Genomic DNA, 20,040 nt, shown 5'->3' on the forward strand with positions numbered 1-20,040 from the left:
CAACATACCTGACAATAACAACTGCAAGCAGACTGGTGGCACCATTAGTTCCAGAGCAGTGGGGTAATTTTTTAATAGTTGATCAGACTGAAAAATTGTCTTGTTTTCATCCGATACAGCATGTCTAATGTTTAGGTGTAGCCTAGGCTGCTGCACCATTTATGTCATGAGTTTTTGCCTGTGTATGTCCGGAGTGACATAATAAATAACGGAGGAAAGTGGAAAGCCTACCTGAGCATACGCAAAATATAGTTAATATAACTTTAATGGATGAGGTAATGGAAGCTATCTAATCATTTGGAATTGTTTTCAACATCCCAGTAAAGCAACATAATGTGCAATTACCTCTGCAAGCTCCTTGTAGTTGCCCTTGTTAACAGAACTTTCCCTCTCGTCGTGTCCTCCTAAAAGCATTTATTGCATGCCCCCCTTTGTTTTTTCATTTAGCTGAACGATTGATGTTTTTAAGGTCACTGTTCCCCCTTCGACCAAGGCTTAGACTTTCCAAAAAGCAGGCAAGGCCAGCAATACAGGCGGCCTGGTGAAAGGCTCCCTGTTAACCAGCCATAAATGTGATTGAAGTTAGTATTGAACACCCTCATCTTTTAATGTCTTCATGAAACTGATCTCAGGCAGAGGTCGACACTCACTTTTAATTCACACCTTTTCCGTGCATCCCAGAGAATGAAAGGGGTTCTTCAACAAAATGTCCAAAACATTTCGGCAGTGTTGGCCATTCTAACATTCTGCCGGAGAAAATTGCACACTTGTGCTGGTAGCTAGCTAGCTACTGAAGTTTGCAAGCAAATTTAAATAAATTACACTAACTGAACACGGACGTGGTCATAATTACCATGTATGTCTATGGAAGGGGGTGAGGCCTACGAGTATCCTAGGTTTTGTATTGAAGTCAATGTAGGTAGAGGAGGACGGAAGCTAGCTGTCCTCCGGCTACACCATGGTGCTAACCCAGACAGTGCTGTTGAAGTTACTGTCGACCTTCATTGCAAAACAGTGTATTTTAATACATTATTTGGTGACATATGTTTAGTATAGTTTTATCTAAAAAGGATAACTTTTTAAATGTTTCACTATTTTCATTTTTATTCAATTTCACTGAGGAGCTGCCACTGCTACACAACCATTTTTTGATATCAAGAAAAATTACAATCAATCATATCCTTACAGTACAATTTACAGTATATTGGTTGAGGATTAAAGATCGGTATGTATCACCTGTTGCCTCTAACTGTGGCTCTGAAGATTGACAGACAGACTGACTGACATGAAACCAGGGCAGAACCACAGGCGTTATGCACAGGGGCACATGCCTCCTCAGATTTACCCTGTTTAATAATAATAATGAAGTTGGCTTGAAAGGGAGATACCTAGTTAGTTGTACAACTGAATGCCTTCAACTGAAGTGTGTCTTCTGCATTTAACCCAACCCCATCAGAGAGGTGCAGGGGGCTGCCATAATCAACATCCACAGCACCTGGGGAACAGTGGGTTAACTACCTGGCTCAGGGGCAGAACAACAGTTTTTTTTACCTTGTCAGCTCAGGGATTCGATCCAGCAACCTTTCAGTTACTGGCCCAACGCTCTAACCACTAGGCTACCTGCCGCCCTGTAGCCTAGTGGTTAGACACTTTAAAGCCCAGATAGGTTCCTAATCTCCCAACCTCATAACTAAAGCTATCAATCAAGTTAAAGTAGTGAGTTTGTCTAACTATCTCAGCTGGCATGCCTTCTGGCAAGGCTGGTAGACTTTAGAAAAACAAGCAATAACTAAATATACTGAAAAAGACACATTCATTTCAATATTTTTATATATCACGTTTCATTCGTTATTTATTGTTTTGTTTTGGTGAGTTTCTCTTTCATTAAAATGATGTGGAACTCAACATACGCTGCGCCTTGGTCTCATCATTATGACGAATGTGACACATGAGGCATTTATAAGTTATATTCTTTAAGCATCATTGAGTATATATAATTAATTTCAAGTCCAAAAATGGATGTAGCCACTAAGGATTACATCTTTACGACCCAGACCACCAGGCTCAGAGACAGTTTCTATGTACAGGCAGTGCGGATAATTTTGCTCAGCCCCAACTTCCGGTGTACAAAAGAAAATTATCTACAGTGGGGCAAAAAGGTATTTAGCCAATTGTGCAAGTTCTCCCTCTTAAAAAGATGAGAGAAGCCTGTAATTCATCATACTCTTCAACTATGACAGACAAAATGAGAAAAAAATATCCAGAAAATAACATTGAAGGATTTGTAATGATTTTTTTTGCAAATTATGGTGGAAAATAAGTATTTGGTCAACTACAAACAAGCAAGATTTCTGGCTCTCACAGACCTGTAACTTCTTCTTTAAGAGGCTCCTCTGTCCTCCACTTGTTACCTGTATTAATGGCACCTGTTTGAACTTGTTATCAGTATAAAAGACAACTGTCCACAACCTCAAACAGTCACACTCCAAACTCCACTATGGCCAAGACCAAAGAGCTGCCAAAGGACACCAGAAACAAAATTGTAGACCTGCACCAGGCTGGGAAGACTGAATCTGCAATAGGTAAGCAGCTTGGTTTGAAGAAATCAACTGTGGGAGCAATTATTAGGAAAAGGAAGACATACAAGACCACTGATAATCTCCCTCGATCTGGGGCTCCACACAAGATCTCACCCCGTGGGGTCAAAATGATCACAACAGTGAGCAAAAATCCCAGAACCACACGGGGGTGGCCTAGTGAATGACCTACAGAGAGCTGGGACCAAAGTAACAAAGCCTACCATCAGTAACACACTACGCCGCCAGGGACTCAAATCCTGCAGTGCCAGACGTGTCCCCCTGCTTAAGCCAGTACATGTCCAGGCCCATCTGAAGTTTGCTAGAGAGCATTTGGATGATCCAGAAGAAGATTGGGAGAATGTCAGATGAAACCAAAATATAACTTTTTGGTAAAAACTCAACTCGTCGTGTTTGGAGGACAAAGAATGCTGAGTTGCGTCCAAAGAACACCATACCTACTGTGAAGCATGGGGGTGGAAACATCATGCTTTGGGGCTGTTTTTCTGCTAAGGGACCAGGACGACTGATCCGTGTAAAGGAAAGAATGAATGGGGCCATGTATCGTGAGATTTTGAGTGAAAACCTCCTTCCATCAGCAAGGGCACTGAAGATGAAACGTGGCTGGGTCTTTCAGCATGACAATAAGAAGCATTTCAAGGTCCTGGAGTGGCCTAGCCAGTCTTCAGATCTCAACCCCATAAAAAATCTTTGGAGGGAGTTGAAGTCCGTGTTGCCCAGCAACAGCCCCAAAACATCACTGCTCTAGAGGAGATCTGCATGGAGGAATGGGCTGAGATACCAGCAACAGTGTGTGAAAACCTTGTGAAGACTTACAGAAAACATTTGACCTCTGTCATTGCCAACAAAGGGTATATAACAAAGTATTGAGATAAACTTTTGTTATTGACCAAATACTTATTTTCCACCATCATTTGCATATAAATTCATAAAAAATCCTACAATGTGATTTTCTGGATTTTTATTTCTCATTTTGTCTGTCATAGTTGAAGTGTACCTATGATGAGAATTACAGGCCTCTCTCATCTTTTTAAGTGGGAGAACTTGCACAATTGGTGGCTGACTAAATACTTTTTTGCCCACTGTATAAGTCAACAGCTGTAAGGAACTAGTTTTGGGCAGTCTACAGGGATGACCTATGGACTTCTGAGAAGAGAACTGATGAGTGCTGTAGAGTTAAAGGCCTCAAAATAAATGTTCAACTTTACTAAGGCTGGTGTTACCCACAGGCCAACGTCATGACATACTGCTTGGCTATTTAAGATCTGTAGGAAGCCAGATCATCTCATACTTCCCTCCTCACAAATAGTCAGTCAGAAAAACAGACAGAGAGAGACAGGCAGTTAGGTAGACAAGCTGACAGACATGGCCAGGCTGGACGTGACAGAGACCTTCCATCACATCGCATTCCCTGGGCACATTCACACCCAGGACTCCCTGAACTATGCCCTCCACTTCCAGTTTCAGGACAGGGACACTGTCATCGCCACCTACCCCAAATCAGGTGAGACAGGACAGCTCTGTCACACCACTGCTCGGTGTCACAACACATTAGACATACTGCAACACTAGCCAACTGCAGGACTTTTTCCTCTTTCACACTTTGCAGTTGAAGCAAACGGTCAGGGCTTTAATAACTGTATATGCACAGACTCCAGTAGGTTATTGTATTGTTACTGTTGGTTTAACTTGTCAATGATTAATTGCTTTCAAGATCCACTTCTCTCAGACCATCTGTCTTTATGGAAGTAGTGGTTTAGGCAGGGATTCAATGAATACAGAGGTCTTAGATGTACAGTTCTCTCTCTTTAACTCTTCTTTCTTTCCCTTTGTGATCTCTGGTTAAAGGGACTACCTGGATGCAGGAGATTGTCACTCTTGTGAAAAACAGAGGGGACCCACAACTCTCCAAAACTGTACCCAACTGGGCACGAGCCCCCTGGCTGGAACAGCATGGCAGTGCAAAGGTGCTGGAAGCCACCCAGGGGGACCGAATCATCACCACTCACCTGCCCTACAACCTGCTGTCTTCTGCGCTTCAGGGCTCCAAAGCTAAGGTAGGATGTGGTTATGTTGAAGAGACTATTCTCAAAGCTGTGAGACATTTCCTATTTTGTAAAGCAACTCTATGAAAATAATATATTGATAGTTAGTGACACTATCTCCACCCCATCTCTCAGGTCATCTATGTCGCCAGAAACCCCAAAGATGTTGCTGTGTCATATTACCACTTCCATAAAATGGCCAAGTTCCTCCCAGAACCCAATTCATTTGATGAGTTTCTGAATAGTTTTCTGAAGGGATCAGGTGAGTTGACACTAATGATTTGTACCTCAAGCAATTCTGGGATTTAATCCTACTGTTAACAGTCAGATCTAATCCAACGTTTACCCTTTTTGCAGTGAGTTATGGGTCTTGGTTCGATCATGTGAAAGGCTGGACGAGTCAAGCAGGAGTCTTGGCAAATGTTCTTTATATCTCTTATGAGGAGATGTGGCTGGTAGGATAACTCTTGTCTATCACTGTCTGATATGTATTGTTGTTGTCATCAATTGCAAACATCCCATTACATTCTCTCTTCCTCATTGCAGTTGTGTCACCCGTAACCATATTGTAGACGTGTCCATTTAAGCGCATCAGAACACAACACTTGTATTACAGTCTCATGAGTCTCTGAGGTTGTGTAACTACAGAAATAGGCTATCCTTCAGACATGAAAATATTAGTCATAGATTACAAATAGACCTTTGTGAGATGCTATTTTAAGTGACATACGTGAACATAGCTTTAGGAAAAATTAATTATTGCATTGTAGATATTCACAGATTCTTTTTAATAAAAAAAATAAAAAATAATGTTTACTTCACCTTTATTTATCCAGGTAGGCCAGTTGAGAACAAGTTCTCATTTACAACTCTGACCTGGCCAAGATAAAGCAAAGCAGTGTGACACAAACAACAACACAGTTACACATGGAATAAACAAACGTACAGTCAATAACACAGTAGAAAAATCTATATGCAGTGTGTGCAAATGGTGTGAGGAGGTAAGGCAATAAATAGGCCATAGTAGTGAAGTAATTACAATTGAGCAAATTAACACTGGAGTGATAGATGTGCAGATGATGATGTGGAAGTAGAACTACTGGTGTGCAAAAGAGCAAAGTAAATAAAAACAATATGGGGATGAGGTAGGTAGATTGGATGGGCTATTTACAGCTGCAGCGATCGCTAAGCTGCTCAGATAGCTGTTGCTTAAAGTTAGTGAGGGCGATATAAGTCTCCAACTTCAGCAATTTCTGCAATTCGTTCCAGTCATTGGCAGCAGAGAACTGGAAGGAAAGGCGGCCAAAGGAGATGTTGGCTTTCGGGATGACCAGTGAGATATACCTGCTGGAGCGTGTGCCAAGGGTGGGCGTTGCTATGGTGACCAGTGAGCTGAGATAAGGCGGAGCTTTACCTAGCAAAGACTTATAGATGACCTGGAGTCAGTGGGTCTGGCGACGAATATGTAGAGGGCCAGCCAACGTGAGCATACAGGTCGCAGTAGTGGGTGGTATATGGGGCTTTGGTGACAAAACGGATGGCACTGTGATAGACTGCATCCAGTTTGCTGAGTAGAGTTTTGGAGGCTATTTTGTAAATGACATCACCGAAGTCGAGGGTCGGTAGGATAGTAAGTTTTACGAGGGTATGTTTGGTAGCATGAGTGAAGGAGGCTTTGTTGCAAAATAGGAAGCCGACTCTAGATTTAATTTTGGATTGGAGATGTTTAATATGAGTCTGGAAGGAGAGTTTACAGTCTAGCCAGACATCTAGAATATCTGGACAACTGTAAATACCTAAGTCAGAACCGTCCAGAGTAGTGATGCTAGTCGGACGGCGGGTGCGGGGCAGCGATCGGTTGAAAATCATGCATTTAGATTTACTAGTGATTTAAGAGCAGTTGGAGGCCACGGAAGGAGTGTTGTATGGCATTGAAGCTCATTTGAAGGTTTGTTAACACAGTGTCCAAAGAAGGGCACGATGTATACAGAATAGTGTCGTCTGTGTAGAGGTTGATCAGGGAATCACCTGCAGCAAGAGCGACATTGTTGATATATACAGAGAAAAGAGCCGGCCTGAGAATTGAACCCAGTGGTACCCCCATAGAGACTGACAGGGGTCCGGACAACAGGCCCTCCGATTTGACACACTGAACTCTATCTGAGAAGTAGTTGGTGAACCAGGTGAGGCAGTCATTTGAGAAACCAAGGCTGTTGAGTCTGCCGATAAGAATACAGTGATTGAATACAGAGATTGAGTTGGAACCATTGGCCAGGTCGATGAAGACAGTTGCACAGTACTGTCTTTTATCGATGGCGGTTATGATATCGTTTAGTACCTTGATCGTGGCTGAGGTGCACCCGTGACCAGCTCGGAAACCGGATTGCACAGCGGAGAAGGTATGGTGGGATCCGAAATGGTCAGTGATCTGTTTTTTTTTTATTTTATTTTTTTTCCCCCCTTTTTGGATTTTTTTTGTTGTTGAATGAATGACATTGGTCTAAGCTCAAAGTGGACTTTAATTTGCTTCCAGATTCGGACTGTGCTATGTATAATAGGATTGTTACAATAAAGTGACATCTCCAGATTGACAGGCGACAAAATCACAGCGCCAATAGAGAAGGGGTGACACTCCTCACGTTCCATACTAAGCCAGCTGGATGCCGGAAGTACGTCGTCCAGCAGAAACGTAACAACGCGGAGGTTAGCGGCCCAGTAATAAAATATAAAATTTGGGAGAGAAAATCCTCCTTCCATCTTGGATTTACAGAGGTGTTTTTTACCTATCCTGTGTGTTTTATAATCCCAGATGAAAGGATTGATAATTGAGTCCAGTTGTTTATGAAAGGATTTAGGTATGAATACTGGGATGTTCTGATATAGGTAGAGCAGTTGTGGGAGGAAGACCATTTTAATGGCATTAATTCTTCCGAGCAGAGAAATTGGTAGAGTTCTCCAAAATAGTATGTTTGCTTTGAGTTTTTGTATCAGAGAGGGGAAATACTCTTTAAATAGTAAGGAGTATTGTTTGGTAACTACAATTCCTAGGTAGGTAAATTTTTCTGAAGATAACTTAAATAGGAGATGTTCTAGCCAGGAGGTATTTTGCGACCGTATGGGCATTAATTCACTCTTGTTCCAATTTATTCTGTATCCCGAGAAGGTACCAAACAAATTGATCACATCAAGAATAGCTGGGATACTAGCCTGGGGTTCTGTTACATAGAGGAGGATGTCATCTGCGTATAGGGAGATCTTATTTAGGGTATCTTTAGTATTATAGCCGTGTATTGCTGCATGAGATCTAATCGTCTGAGCGAGCGGTTCGATAATTAGGGCGAAGAGCATAGGTGACAGCGCACAACCCTGCCTTGTCCCCCTATTGAGGTTAAATCGGGGCGACAATGATTGGTTAGTGAGTATTCTGGCACAGGGGTTCCTATATAAAAGCTGGATCCAATTTATGAACCTATCTCCAATATTAAATTTCTGTAGGACCTTGAATAGATAGGGCCACTCAACTTGGTCAAAGGCCTTTTCGGCGTCAAGAGATATGACGGCAAGGTCCACGTTGGGTAACCTCTGAGAATGCATAATATTGAAGAGGCGCCTGAGATTGAAGAATGAGTTTCTGTTAGAGATAAAGCCGGTCTGATCCGAATGGACCAATTTGCCAATTAAAGTGCTAAGCCTGTTAGCCAGAGTTTTTCCTAAAATCTTTTGGTCTGTATTAAGGAGAGATATTGGTCTGTATGACCCTACCTCTTCTGGATCTTTACCCTTCTTATATATAACTGTAATGAACGCTTCGTCCAAAGTAGAAGGGAGAGCTCCATCCTCATTGGCCTGAACCAACATTTTGTGCAGGTAGGGAGAGAGCATGTTGCTGAATGTTTTATAGAATTCACCAGGGTATCCATCTGGGCCCGGGGTCTTGCCACTCTTTAGAGATTTAATTGTTTCTCGAATTTCATCAAGAGATATTTCCTTATTCAGGAAGTTAGAATCTTCCTGGTTCAGGGCAGGAAAATTACAGTCCTCCAAAAATGTTTGCATAATTAAGGGGTTAGGATCCGCTTTAGATGTATATAGAGTCTCATAAAACTGCCGGAATCTGTCATTGATGTCTTTGGGGGAAGAGAGTAATTCCGCAGATGCAGATTTAACCCTGTGAATCATTCGGTCACTCACATTTTTTCGAAGTTGTCTGGCGAGTAATTTGTGTGGTTTGTCACCAAACTCAAAATATTTTTGCTTGGCATAGAGAAAGGATTTAGCAATTTTAGCTGAGAGAATCTGATTATATAAAAATTTTAAAGAGGTAATTTTTGTTATGTTTCTCCATAGATGGGTGGCTAGCATTCTCCCTATCCAGTAAGTGAATTTGTCCCTCCAGTTCTTCCAGTTTTCCTCTGTTTTGCCTACTCCTGGCAGCCTGAAAGGAGATGATACAGCCTCTCAGATAAGCCTTCAGTGTTTCCCACAATAATGCTGGGGAGGTCTATGTGTTGTCGTTGGTATCAAAAAAAAAATTATTTGGTCTTTAAGATATTCACAGAATGTTGGTTCTGTGAGGAGCTGAGGATTCAACCTCCAGACCCTCTCATTTGGTACAATGTCACCCAATCTCAGGGAGAAGGTGAGTGGACTGTGGTCCGAGATTATAATATCATGATACCTCACATTACAGGTATAGGGGAGTAGTCTAACATCCAACAAAAAGTAGTCAATTCGAGTGTAAACCTTGTGAACATGAGAGTAAAAGGAGTATTCCCTACCCGTAGGGTTAGCGATCCTCCATATATCAAATAAGTTCGAATTTTTTATGTAGGTATTCAAGAATTCGCTTGAATAGGAGGTAGGGGTTCGCCGGGTAGAGGATCTATCCAAATATTGGTCTAGCACACAGTTAAGGTCCCCTCCAATGACCAGGTTAGTATGGGAGATATCTGGAATCAGGGCAAGGACTCTTTTGAAAAAAGAGGGGTTGTCAATGTTTGGCCCATAGATATTTAGTAGAGTTACTGAAGTAGAGTGGATTTCTCCTATTACGATCACATACCGACCCTCTTTATCCGCAATAGTGGTTTTATGTAGAAAGGGAATTCCTTTCCGTACCAGAATCGCTGTGCCTCTCGTTTTGGCAGAGAAGTTAGAGTGATACACTTGCCCCACCCACCTACATTTAAGCTTTCAAGTGGGCTAGGACCCTGCCCCTCTTAATTGGTTCGTTTAAACCCTTGACATTCCAGGAAGTGAATGTAAGCCCCGCCCTCCTCTCGCTTGTAGTTCCTATGGTGGCCTGCATACCATGTAACTTGATAAAAAGGTAAGAAAGCGCACCAAACCATCACGATCAGCATATGTAGCACCTACACCCGAGCAGTATCCAACCCACCCCTCCCCCCCTGCAAGCACCTTTACTTCCCACCCTGTACCCCTAATTTCCCCAACACTTACCCCCCCATCAACCCACATTTAACAGGCATGTACAAACAGGAGAGAAAAAAAAGGAAAAATAAAAATAATAAACACATTGTCTGGCCGATGCCAAAAAAGCATGGCGCGACCTCGAACAAGAGGTAAAACAAAAATAAAATCCCAACTATACGTTCACCTCTCACTATCCTAGAACTTCTACTAACATTTGAACTGAGGAGGCTCCCGCGAGTTAAGTGTTCAGTTAGCATCTAATAAACCTAAACCGAATAAGTTGCAACTTAAACATATTGCGCATTTAAGCGTCATCCTGGGTCAATCCCAGAGATAAGCAAGATATAGCCTCAAGATTATATTGCTAAGCACTGCCGGTCAAAAAATAAACCATCCGCAACCGACATAGTCAGCCGTACCTTTACATACTGTGGGTCAGGAGATCGGAACAAGGATTTGTTAAATTAAACGTTCCCCCCATAAAAAAACATGTTTAATAAGAAAGAAAGAATAATATATGCATACATATATATATATACATACATATATATACATACACATACATATACACATACACACATGTACACACATACATACATACACACATATACATATACACACACATACACACATATACATACATACACATACATACACACATATACATACATACATATACATACACACATATATACATACATATCCATGTATGTATACATACCCACACAAAATAAATCATATATAAAAATAGATATTTAAAGAATATGTATATACATCCACATGCACATATACACATACACACATTCATACCCCAGAATAACAATCTACACTGATTTAAAATATACACATACATAATACTAAAATGCTAAGAGAAAATAGTAATAAAGTACAAATAGTAATTATATGTACGCACACCTACACAGACATAAGCACTGCAGAGGGCTGGTGGGACTAGTCGGGAGAGAGGCCCACGGCCAGACAAAGGCAGAATGGCACAAAACATCAACTTGCTAACCAGGTGTCTGCCCCCTCCCAACCATCACCCCCAGTCCCCCGCAAGCAATAAATAAATGGTATGGTAGTAAGAATAATGTAAGGATTGTAAAATAAATAACGAAACAAAACAAAAGTGGGGGAATATAAGTATATCCGTCCGAAGGTGTCAGTGATCAAACCTGGAAGTAAAAAATATGCATCGCTCTGAGCACAGCCGGGATGAAAGTGAATTTAACGTTAAATGAGAGCTCTGACCGCCATTCATTGGTCTGCTCAGCGTCTTACATGTTCGGTAGCCCTTGTTGAGCCCGTTTAATACGTTTTCACCCAATATGGTATAGTATGGATTCGAGTCCATGAGCAGACCCTAACACGCAATAACAAGGCACTCTAATTTTGGTGTATATCCCCGGATAAACTTCTCTGCGTCCAAAACCGAGGAGAGCCAAATCTTCTCACCGGAAGGCGGGGTAATTCTTAGTCTTGCAGGGAAGAGTAAGGCTGGGCGAAGATGGAGTTTGTAGAGTTTGGTCATGACATCTCTGTAGTCGGCGCGATGCTTTGCCACATCGGGCGCATAATCCTCATAGACACGGAATGGATGCCCTTTATTTGACAGGTTGCCCCTCATTCGAGCTTCACGCAGGATAAGATCCTTGGTCTTGAAACTGTGACAACAGATGATTACTGGGCGAGGACGTTGGCCCGGTCCAGGCACTGGGACAAGGGAGCGATGTGCGCGGTCCAGCTGGGAATCCGAATCCAAAACATCCGATCCCATTGCATCCTTCAATAGCTTGGCGAAGAAGTCGGTGGGGCGAGAGCCCGCCTCTACCCCCTCTGCCAGACCAACAACGCGAAGGTTATTACGTCTGGATCGGCCCTCCAGGTCCACCACTTTCACAGAAAGCCTCTGCACAGTATCCTGCAATGACGTGCATAGCTTCTCTAACTCGTCGATCCTACCAGCGTTGAATTCAGAAGCTTTCTCAAGGTCCACAATACTCTGGCCATGCAAAGCGACCGTTCGAATGATGCTCTCGATTTTGGTGTCCAGTTCAGCAATAGTGGCCTTAAGATCCTCAGCTATAGCAACACGTAGCTCCCCCAAAGCCCGGGTAAGTTCTGTAAGTGTCACGTTGTTGCATGTGCCTCCCGCCATGTCTGTCTCGTTGTTTAGTGGGGAGTAGGCCGCCGCTGTGGATTTATTGTCCTTTGGTCGCTTATTACTCGGCATTTTCATATAAAAAATTACAATCTTGTATTAGAAAGAAACGTTTGTTGTAAAAAGTGCCATAAAGTAGGTTAAATTAGATTATTTCGCAAAAAAGTTGCAGGAGCCTCTCACGCACAGCCGTTCACTCCAACATGCTAGCTCCGCCCCTGTGATCTGTTCGTTACTTGGCTTTTGATTACTTTAGACAGGCAGGCCAGGATGGATATAGGTCTATAACAGTTTGGGTCTAGAGTGTCACCCCCTTTGAAGAGGGGAATGGCCGCGGCAGCTTTCCAATCTTTAGGGATCTCGGACGATACGAAAGAGGTTGAACAGACTGGTAATAGGGGTTGCAACAATGGCGGTGAATAGTTTTAGAAAGAGAGGGTCCAGATTGTCTAGCCTAGGTCCAGGTTTTGCAGCTCTTTCAGAACATCTGCTATCTGGATTTGGGTGAAGGAGAAATTGCGGAGGTTTGGGCAAGTAGCTGCGGGGGGTGTGGAGCTGTTGGCCGGGGCTGGGGTAGCCAGGAGGAAAGCATGGCCAGCCGTAGAGAAATCCTTCTTGAAATTCTCGATTATCGTGGATTTTTCAGTGGTGACAGTGATTCCTAGCAAATTTCAGTTTGAAAAAGCTAGCCTTTGCTTTCCTGACTGACTGCGTGTATTGGTTCCTGACTTCCCTGAAAAGTTGCATATATCGCGGGGACTATTCGATGCTAGTGAAGTCCGCCACAGGATGTTTTTGTGCTGGTTGAGGGCAGTCAGGTCTGAAGTGAACCAAGGACTGTATCTGTTCTACGTTCTACATTTTTTGAAAGGGGTATGCTTATTTAAGATGGTGAGGAAATTACTTTTAAAGAACGACCAGGCATTTTCTACTGACGGGATGAGGTCAATATCCATCCAGGATACCCGGGCCAGGTCGATTTATAAGGCCTGCTCGCAGAAGTGTTTTAGGAAGTGTTTGACAGTGATGAGGGGTGGTCGTTTGACAGCGGACGCAGGCAATGAGGCAGTGATTGCTGAGATCCTGATTGAAAACAGCAGAGCTGTATTTGGAGGGCAAGTTGGTCAGGATAATATCTATGAGGGTGCCCATATTTACGGATTTGGGGTTGTACCTGGTGGGTTCCTTGATAATTTGTGTGAGATTGAGGGAATCTAGTTTAGATTGTAGGACTGCCCGGAGTGTTAAGCATATCCCAAATTAGGTCACCTAACAGAACGAACTCTGAAGATAGATGGGGGGCAATCAATTCCCATATGGTGTCCAGGGCACAGCTGGGAGCTGAGGGTGGTCTATAACAGGCAGCAACTGTGAGATACTTATTTCTGGAAAGATTGTTAACAATTAGAAGTTCAAACTGTTTGGGCATAGACCTGTAAAGTATGACATAACTTTGCAGGCTATCTCTGCAGTAGATTGCAACTCCTCCCCCTTTGGCAGTTCTATCTTGACGGAAAATGTAGTAGTTGGGGATGGAAATCTCAGAATTGTTGGTGGCTATCCTAAGCCAGGATTCAGACACGGCAAGAATATCAGGGTTGGCCGAGTGTGCTAAAGTAGTGAGTAAAACAAACTTAGGGGAGGCTTCTGATGTTAACATGCTTGAAACAAAGGCTTTTGCAGGTTACTGAAGTCAACAAATGAGAGCGCACGGGGACACGCAGAGCCTGGGTTAACCTCCACATCACCCGAGGAACAAAGGAGGATTAAGATACGGCTAAAGGCTATCAAAACTGGTCGTCTAGTGCATTGGGGACAGAGAATAAAAGGAGCAGATTTCTGGGCATGGTAGGATAGATTCAGGGCATAATGTACAGATGGGTATGGTAGGGTGAGGGTACAGTGGAGATAAACCTAGGCATTGAGTGACGATAAGAGAGGTTGCATCTCTGGATGCACAAGTTATGCTGGGTTAAGTCACCGCATGTGTGGGTGGTGGGACAAAACAGTTATCTGAGGCATGTTGAGTGGGACTTGGGGCTTCGCAGTGAACTAAAACAATGAAAAATATCCTAAACAGTATACAAGGCATATTGACATTAGAAAGAGACATAAAGCGAGGCATAAAGCAATCAACGGTGTTGATTGGGAGAGCTAGCAAAGACAACAACGGGTAAGACAACAACAGCTAATCAGCTAAGACAACAGCAACAGGTAAAAAGGCGATGAATGGGCAGAGAGGGTCAGTTAACTACACACAGGTCCTGAGTTCGAGTCTGGGGCTGACAGATAAACAAAATGGAGTACCGTGATTAATGAACAGTCCAGCAGGCATCAGCTATGTAGCCAAGTGATCATAGGGTTCAGTTAACAGCAATAGATGAAATAGGGAAGCCGCTAGGTAGTCGTTACTACGCTAGCAAGCGGGAGACACAGCGTTAAAAAATATATATCATATGTTAATAAAGTTAGCAGGCCAGGGCTAGTAGAAGCGTCTGCTCCGACATCCGGCAAAGGTCAGTTGGGGGCACAGCGGATGGAATTACGTCGGTAGACCAGTCATGATGGAATGGCGGGGTTCCATGTTGACAGAGTCCAGGCCAGTTGGCAAATAGGTATTCTCACTGGAGTAATTTTGTTTGCTAGCCGGGAGATGCGCCTAGCTCTCGGCTAACTGATGCTAGCTTCGGGACAAGGGTGTTAGCCACTATAGCCACTCGGTAGCAGCTAGATAGCAACGATGATCTGGAGTAATGATCCAGAGCTTACGGCAGGAATCCGGCATTGTCGTGGAGGAAAAAAACTGTCCGATTTGCTCAGGGTTGATAACGCACTGTGCAGGCTGGAAAGTAATTATCCAGGCTAAAAGAGTCTGGTGTCTGTGCTAAAAGTAAAGGCCGCTTGCAGTAGCTAACAATGACTAAATTGCTAATTAGCTGTTTAGCTGCTGATTGAGGTTCTGGCTATAAGGTCCAAAAATAGCAGATCTGTATCACATTGGGTGAGACAGGTTGCCGGAAGATACATTTAATTTTAAAAAATGGAAAAATATATTGGAAATATATACAAAAAATAAGAAATATTTAATATGTGCACGGGAGAACAACAAACAGCGTCTGCACTGCTACGCCATCGTGGAGTTCCACCAACCAACTGTATCCAACCTAATGAGCGTTTGGTCTTAGTATGCCACAAATGCTGTTGATAGACTAGAAATAGAGGATCAATTCAGCCTTTTGTGAAAACCACCCTCTTTGTCCATATCTATAATAAGAGCATTGACTTTCCTCAGGACCTGCAAGGCTCGGTGGAGAGGATCAGCTCTTTCCTGCAGTGCCCCCTGGTTGGCGAGGAGTTAACCAACTCCCTGAGACACTGCAGCTTCAGCAGCATGAGCGATAACGCCATGGTGAACTACACTCAGAACCCAAAGTAGATCATGGACCACAGCAAAGGCAAATTCATGAGGAAAGGTGAGGCTCCCTTGCTCAACAGGAGTACAATCCTGACTAGAGTTGTGTGTCAGAAGGATAGAACAGTACCATAGACCTCCCCTGCACTCACAGTATGGTTAGAAGTGTGTAGTAAGGATGATCCTGAAATGTCACTAAGTTTGTTTACGAAATTATTTATCAGTACAGCTGATAAGCACGTCCCTTTAAGAAAATGCACTGCGAGGTCAAATGGTGCCCCATGGATTGATGATGAGCTGAGAAATGTAATGATTCAACGTTGTGATGCCAAAAAGTAGCAGATAAATCTGGTACTTTGTTTGATAAGCAAAATAAGTAAAAATAATAAGCAAAAAAAAAATGTAAATTAATAAATCTTGTGACCAAGCTAAACAAAGGAAACAAGAAGGGATTCTATCAGCACAAAATTGATGAAGGGTGATGGGAAAAAGCTGTGGAGAACGTTGAACACTATTATGGGTAGGAATTCAAACATGTCTGCCTCTTTTGTTGAATCAGAGGGTATATTTATTACAAAACCACATGACATCGTAAACTACTTTAATTCATATTCTACAGGCCAAAGTGGACAAGTTGAGGAATGCTATGATTCCAACTGATGGCTCCATGTCATATACCCTTATAAAAGATTGTATCATGAAGGAGAGGCAATGCGGGTTCAAATTTCATCAAGTAGAATGAGAAGAGGTAGAAAAGATGCTGTTGTCTCTTTTGGATGACAAGTCACCTGGTACAGATAAGATTTCTCATATTTTTAATAAGTGCTTGATGTATGGGGTGTGCCCAGAAGTCTGGAAAGAGTCTAAGGTTATTCCACTACCTAAGGATAAATTCACTGGTCCTAAAAGTTGTCCTATAAGCTTGCTGCCTGTGTTAAGTAAATTATTGCAAAAAATTGTATCTGTACAAATCAAGTATTATTTCTCATGTAATGATCTGATAACGGGTTTCCAGCATGCATACAAAGGGCATTCTACGAGTACGGCCTTAGCACAAATGACAGATTGGTTAGAGTATAGATGATAGGAAGTTAGTTGGTGCAGTGTTGTTGGATTTCAGTGCTGCTTTTGAAGTAATTGATCATGAACTGTTACTAGGAAAACTCAAACGTTATGGTTTTAAGGATGCAGCTATCTATCCAGGAGAATGAAAAGTGTTCATTAATGGTAGCTTTTCAAATAGTAAAGATATGCATTGTGGTGTTCCTCAAGGAAGCTGCCTAGGCCCACTGCTCTACTCTATCTTTACTAATGATTTACCTTCAGTAATGAACAAAGCAAGAGTGGTCATGTATGTTGATGACTCTACAATGTATAGTGCAGCATCAGAATGTAATAAGCTAACAGATGTACTGAGCGGTGAACTAAGAATGTTGTCTGAGTGGGTTGATATGAACAAATTTGTGTTGAACATTTCTAAAACTAAATGTATTGTATTTGGTTCAAGATATATGCTTGCTGATGACCCCCAATTTAATTTGTCGATGAATAGAATACATGTAGAGCAAGTGAAAAAAAAAACTGCTAGGCGTGATGTTGGACGCAGCTTTATCATGGTCAGAACACATAGATAATATTGTTATTAAGATGGGTAAGGGAATTTCTGTTACAATAAAATGTAACATCTAGCGCTCTGAATCAGGTCATTCAATCCCTGGTCCTATCACACTTAGAGTAACGTCCAGTTGTATGGTCAATCCCTGGTCCTATCACACTTAGAGTAAAGTCCAGTTGTATGGTCAATCCCTGGTCCTATAACACTTAGAGTAATGTCCAGTTATATGGTCAATCCCTGGTCCTATCACACTTAGAGTAATGTCCAGTTATATGGTCAATCTCTGGTCCTATCACACTTAGAGTAATGTCCAGTTTTATGGTCAATCCCTGGTCCTATCACACTTAGAGTAATGTCCAGTTATATGGTCAATCCCTGGTCCTATCACACTTAGATTAATGTCCAGTTGTATGGTCAATCCATGGTCCTATCACACTTAGAGTAATGTCCAGTTGTGTGGTCTATCCCTGGTCCTATCACACTTAGAGTAATGTCCAGTTATATGGTCAATCCCTGGTCCTATCACACTTAGATTAATGTCCAGTTGTATGGTCAATCCATGGTCCTATCACACTTAGAGTAATGTCCAGTTGTATGGTCTATCCCTGGTCCTATCACACTTAGAGTAATGTCCAGTTGTATGGTCAATCCATGGTCCTATCACACTTAGATTAATGTCCAGTTGTATGGTCAATCCATGGTCCTATCACACTTAGATTAATGTCCAGTTGTATGGTCAATCCATGGTCCTATCACACTTAGAGTAATGTCCAGTTGTGTGGTCCCCTGCAGCAAAGAAAGATGTAAAAAAGCTCCAAATGGCTCAAAACAGGGTTACCAGATTCTCTTCATTGCTCTAACCGAATGAATATTATTAAAATGCATCAGAATCTCTCATGGCTTCACGTTAAAAACAAATTACTATCTAGTCTTCTGATTTTCTTTAGGAATGTTATATTTAAACATTTAAAAAACACAGTACTTTTCTGTCCAATTAGTACATACTAGCAACACACACAACCACCGAACCAGACAGACAAATTCCGCGTAGCAAAAACAAATCAAGCCAAGGACAAATTGCCTTAAATCTACAGTTTTATATAGAGCTATAGCTGAATGAAACTTTTTACCAATCCATATTTCTCAGGCAAAAAGTAAATCCACCTTCAAGAAAAAAATAAAAGAACATCTAATGCGATAGACCATATACCTGGACAGCAAATAGAAAGTATCAACTGAATGTTAAATGTGTTTCCTGTCAGGTATTTTAATTATCTGTATTGTCTACTTGTTGAATGTTTGAAGTCTTGATTGTGGTTGTTTGTAATGTCTTGTTAATTGGTGTTGGACCCCAGGAAGATTAGCTAGCGTTATGGCCTTAGCTAATTGGAATCCTAATAAAAATTACAGTGCTGTGGAGAGATTGGCCATAATAATGGAGGCCTTGTTCTGTTTACAGGTATAATCGGTGACTGGGAGAAACACTTTCACAGAGGAGCAGATTGGTATTTTTGACACCGTCTACAGCTACCAGATGAAAGACTGTCCCATGACCTTCATGTGGGCGTGTCCTCCTGAGTCCTGTGGGGGAGGAGGAGGAGGACAGGCCTCTGGGGATCAGGATAGGGCCCTTATCCTCCATGACGCCGGAGATTGATGGATACGCTTCATACAAGTCTTGGAATTCTCTCACTTTTTGTGAATGTACATATAATGTACACAACCCAATATAGTAAAACTATATAATAAAATTGATATGCTAATATAACAAAAATATTGTGTGACCTATTTGTTGTAGTTGGGTTTTAACAACTCAAAAAAAATCTAAATGTTACAGTTAACTGCAATAGCTAGATGAAGGGACACGAGGGGGACATTTAACTCCCTGACATTGACACATTGGAAAACCTCCCAGTTTGTGGCAGTGCATTAACCAGAAGGGATGATATATTAACTCCAGAAAGGCTGACGTGTACATAAAAAGCTGTTGTTACATCAGTCACATAGCTTGACTCCGAACAACCTGTCAGCTCATGGGAACATGATGAGGAAGTTATGCGAACACATTAACAAAAGGTCATAATCCTCCCGATCACAGTTTATATCAATGAGTGGCAGTGTGTCAAGCTGATCCAATGAGTGGCAGTGTGTCAAGCTGATCCAATGAGTGGCAGTGTGTCAAGCTGATCCAATGAGTGGCAGTGTGTCAAGCTGATCCAATGAGTGGCAGTGTGTCAAGCTGATCCAATGAGTGTCCCCTCAGTAACTAATGACATCAATCTTCATCTGTTGCTCTCAGACTCCGGCTGCTTGATTAGTACTTACACGGCAAGACAAGTGGTGCTTCAGAGAGTACATACCTGGCAGGAATGTGTTTATCAGGGGAGGGGCCAGAGCTAGAGCACTGCACCTGGCCACTCAGAGGGTGGCACGTGGTTGTGTTGCCAGACTCACTTCACTGTGGAGACCTGCTGCCGCCCTCATACACCATCCAAATATAACTCTGAATCTATAGTTCAGAATAGATGGGTCTTTTGATGTATATTATACACTACATGTGGACACCTGCTCAAACATTTCATTCCAAAATCATGGGCATTCATGTTGAGTTGGTCCCCCTTTGCTTTTATAACAGCCTCCACTCTTCTGGGAAGGCTTTCCACTAGATATTGGAACATTGCTCCGGGGACTTGCATCCATTCAGCCACAAGAGCATTAGTGAGGTCAGGCACTGATGTTGGGCGATTAAGCCAGGCTCGCAGTCGGTGTTTGATGGG

The 20,040-nt window shown here is 42.4% G+C and overlaps 1 protein-coding gene across 1 annotated transcript; it reads left to right on the plus strand.

Moving 5' to 3' along the window:
• The first annotated feature begins 3,840 nt into the window (after nucleotides 1-3,840).
• LOC109886693 (sulfotransferase 2B1-like) lies at nucleotides 3,841-19,050 on the plus strand. Its single transcript, XM_020478313.2, has 6 exons — nucleotides 3,841-4,101; nucleotides 4,446-4,654; nucleotides 4,778-4,904; nucleotides 5,000-5,097; nucleotides 15,529-15,709; nucleotides 18,723-19,050. The coding sequence occupies exons 1-5, from the start codon at nucleotides 3,963-3,965 to the stop codon at nucleotides 15,670-15,672; spliced, it is 717 nt and encodes a 238-aa protein (XP_020333902.2). The 5' UTR covers nucleotides 3,841-3,962; the 3' UTR covers nucleotides 15,673-15,709; nucleotides 18,723-19,050.
• Nucleotides 19,051-20,040: the final 990 nt, after the last annotated feature.

The sequence above is a fragment of the Oncorhynchus kisutch genome, linkage group LG3 (assembly GCF_002021735.2).
Source record: "Oncorhynchus kisutch isolate 150728-3 linkage group LG3, Okis_V2, whole genome shotgun sequence".
Taxonomy (NCBI): domain Eukaryota; kingdom Metazoa; phylum Chordata; class Actinopteri; order Salmoniformes; family Salmonidae; genus Oncorhynchus; species Oncorhynchus kisutch.

Bases quoted from the DNA above. Each gene is read 5' to 3' on its own strand.
- LOC109886693 (XM_020478313.2), top strand. From the start codon at position 3,963: ATGGCCAGGCTGGACGTGACAGAGACCTTCCATCACATCGCATTCCCT. The intron at 4,102-4,445 runs GTGAGACAGGAC...CTCTGGTTAAAG, and splicing joins CGCCACCTACCCCAAATCAG to GGACTACCTGGATGCAGGAG. The intron at 5,098-15,528 runs GTAGGATAACTC...GACTTTCCTCAG, and splicing joins CTTATGAGGAGATGTGGCTG to GACCTGCAAGGCTCGGTGGA.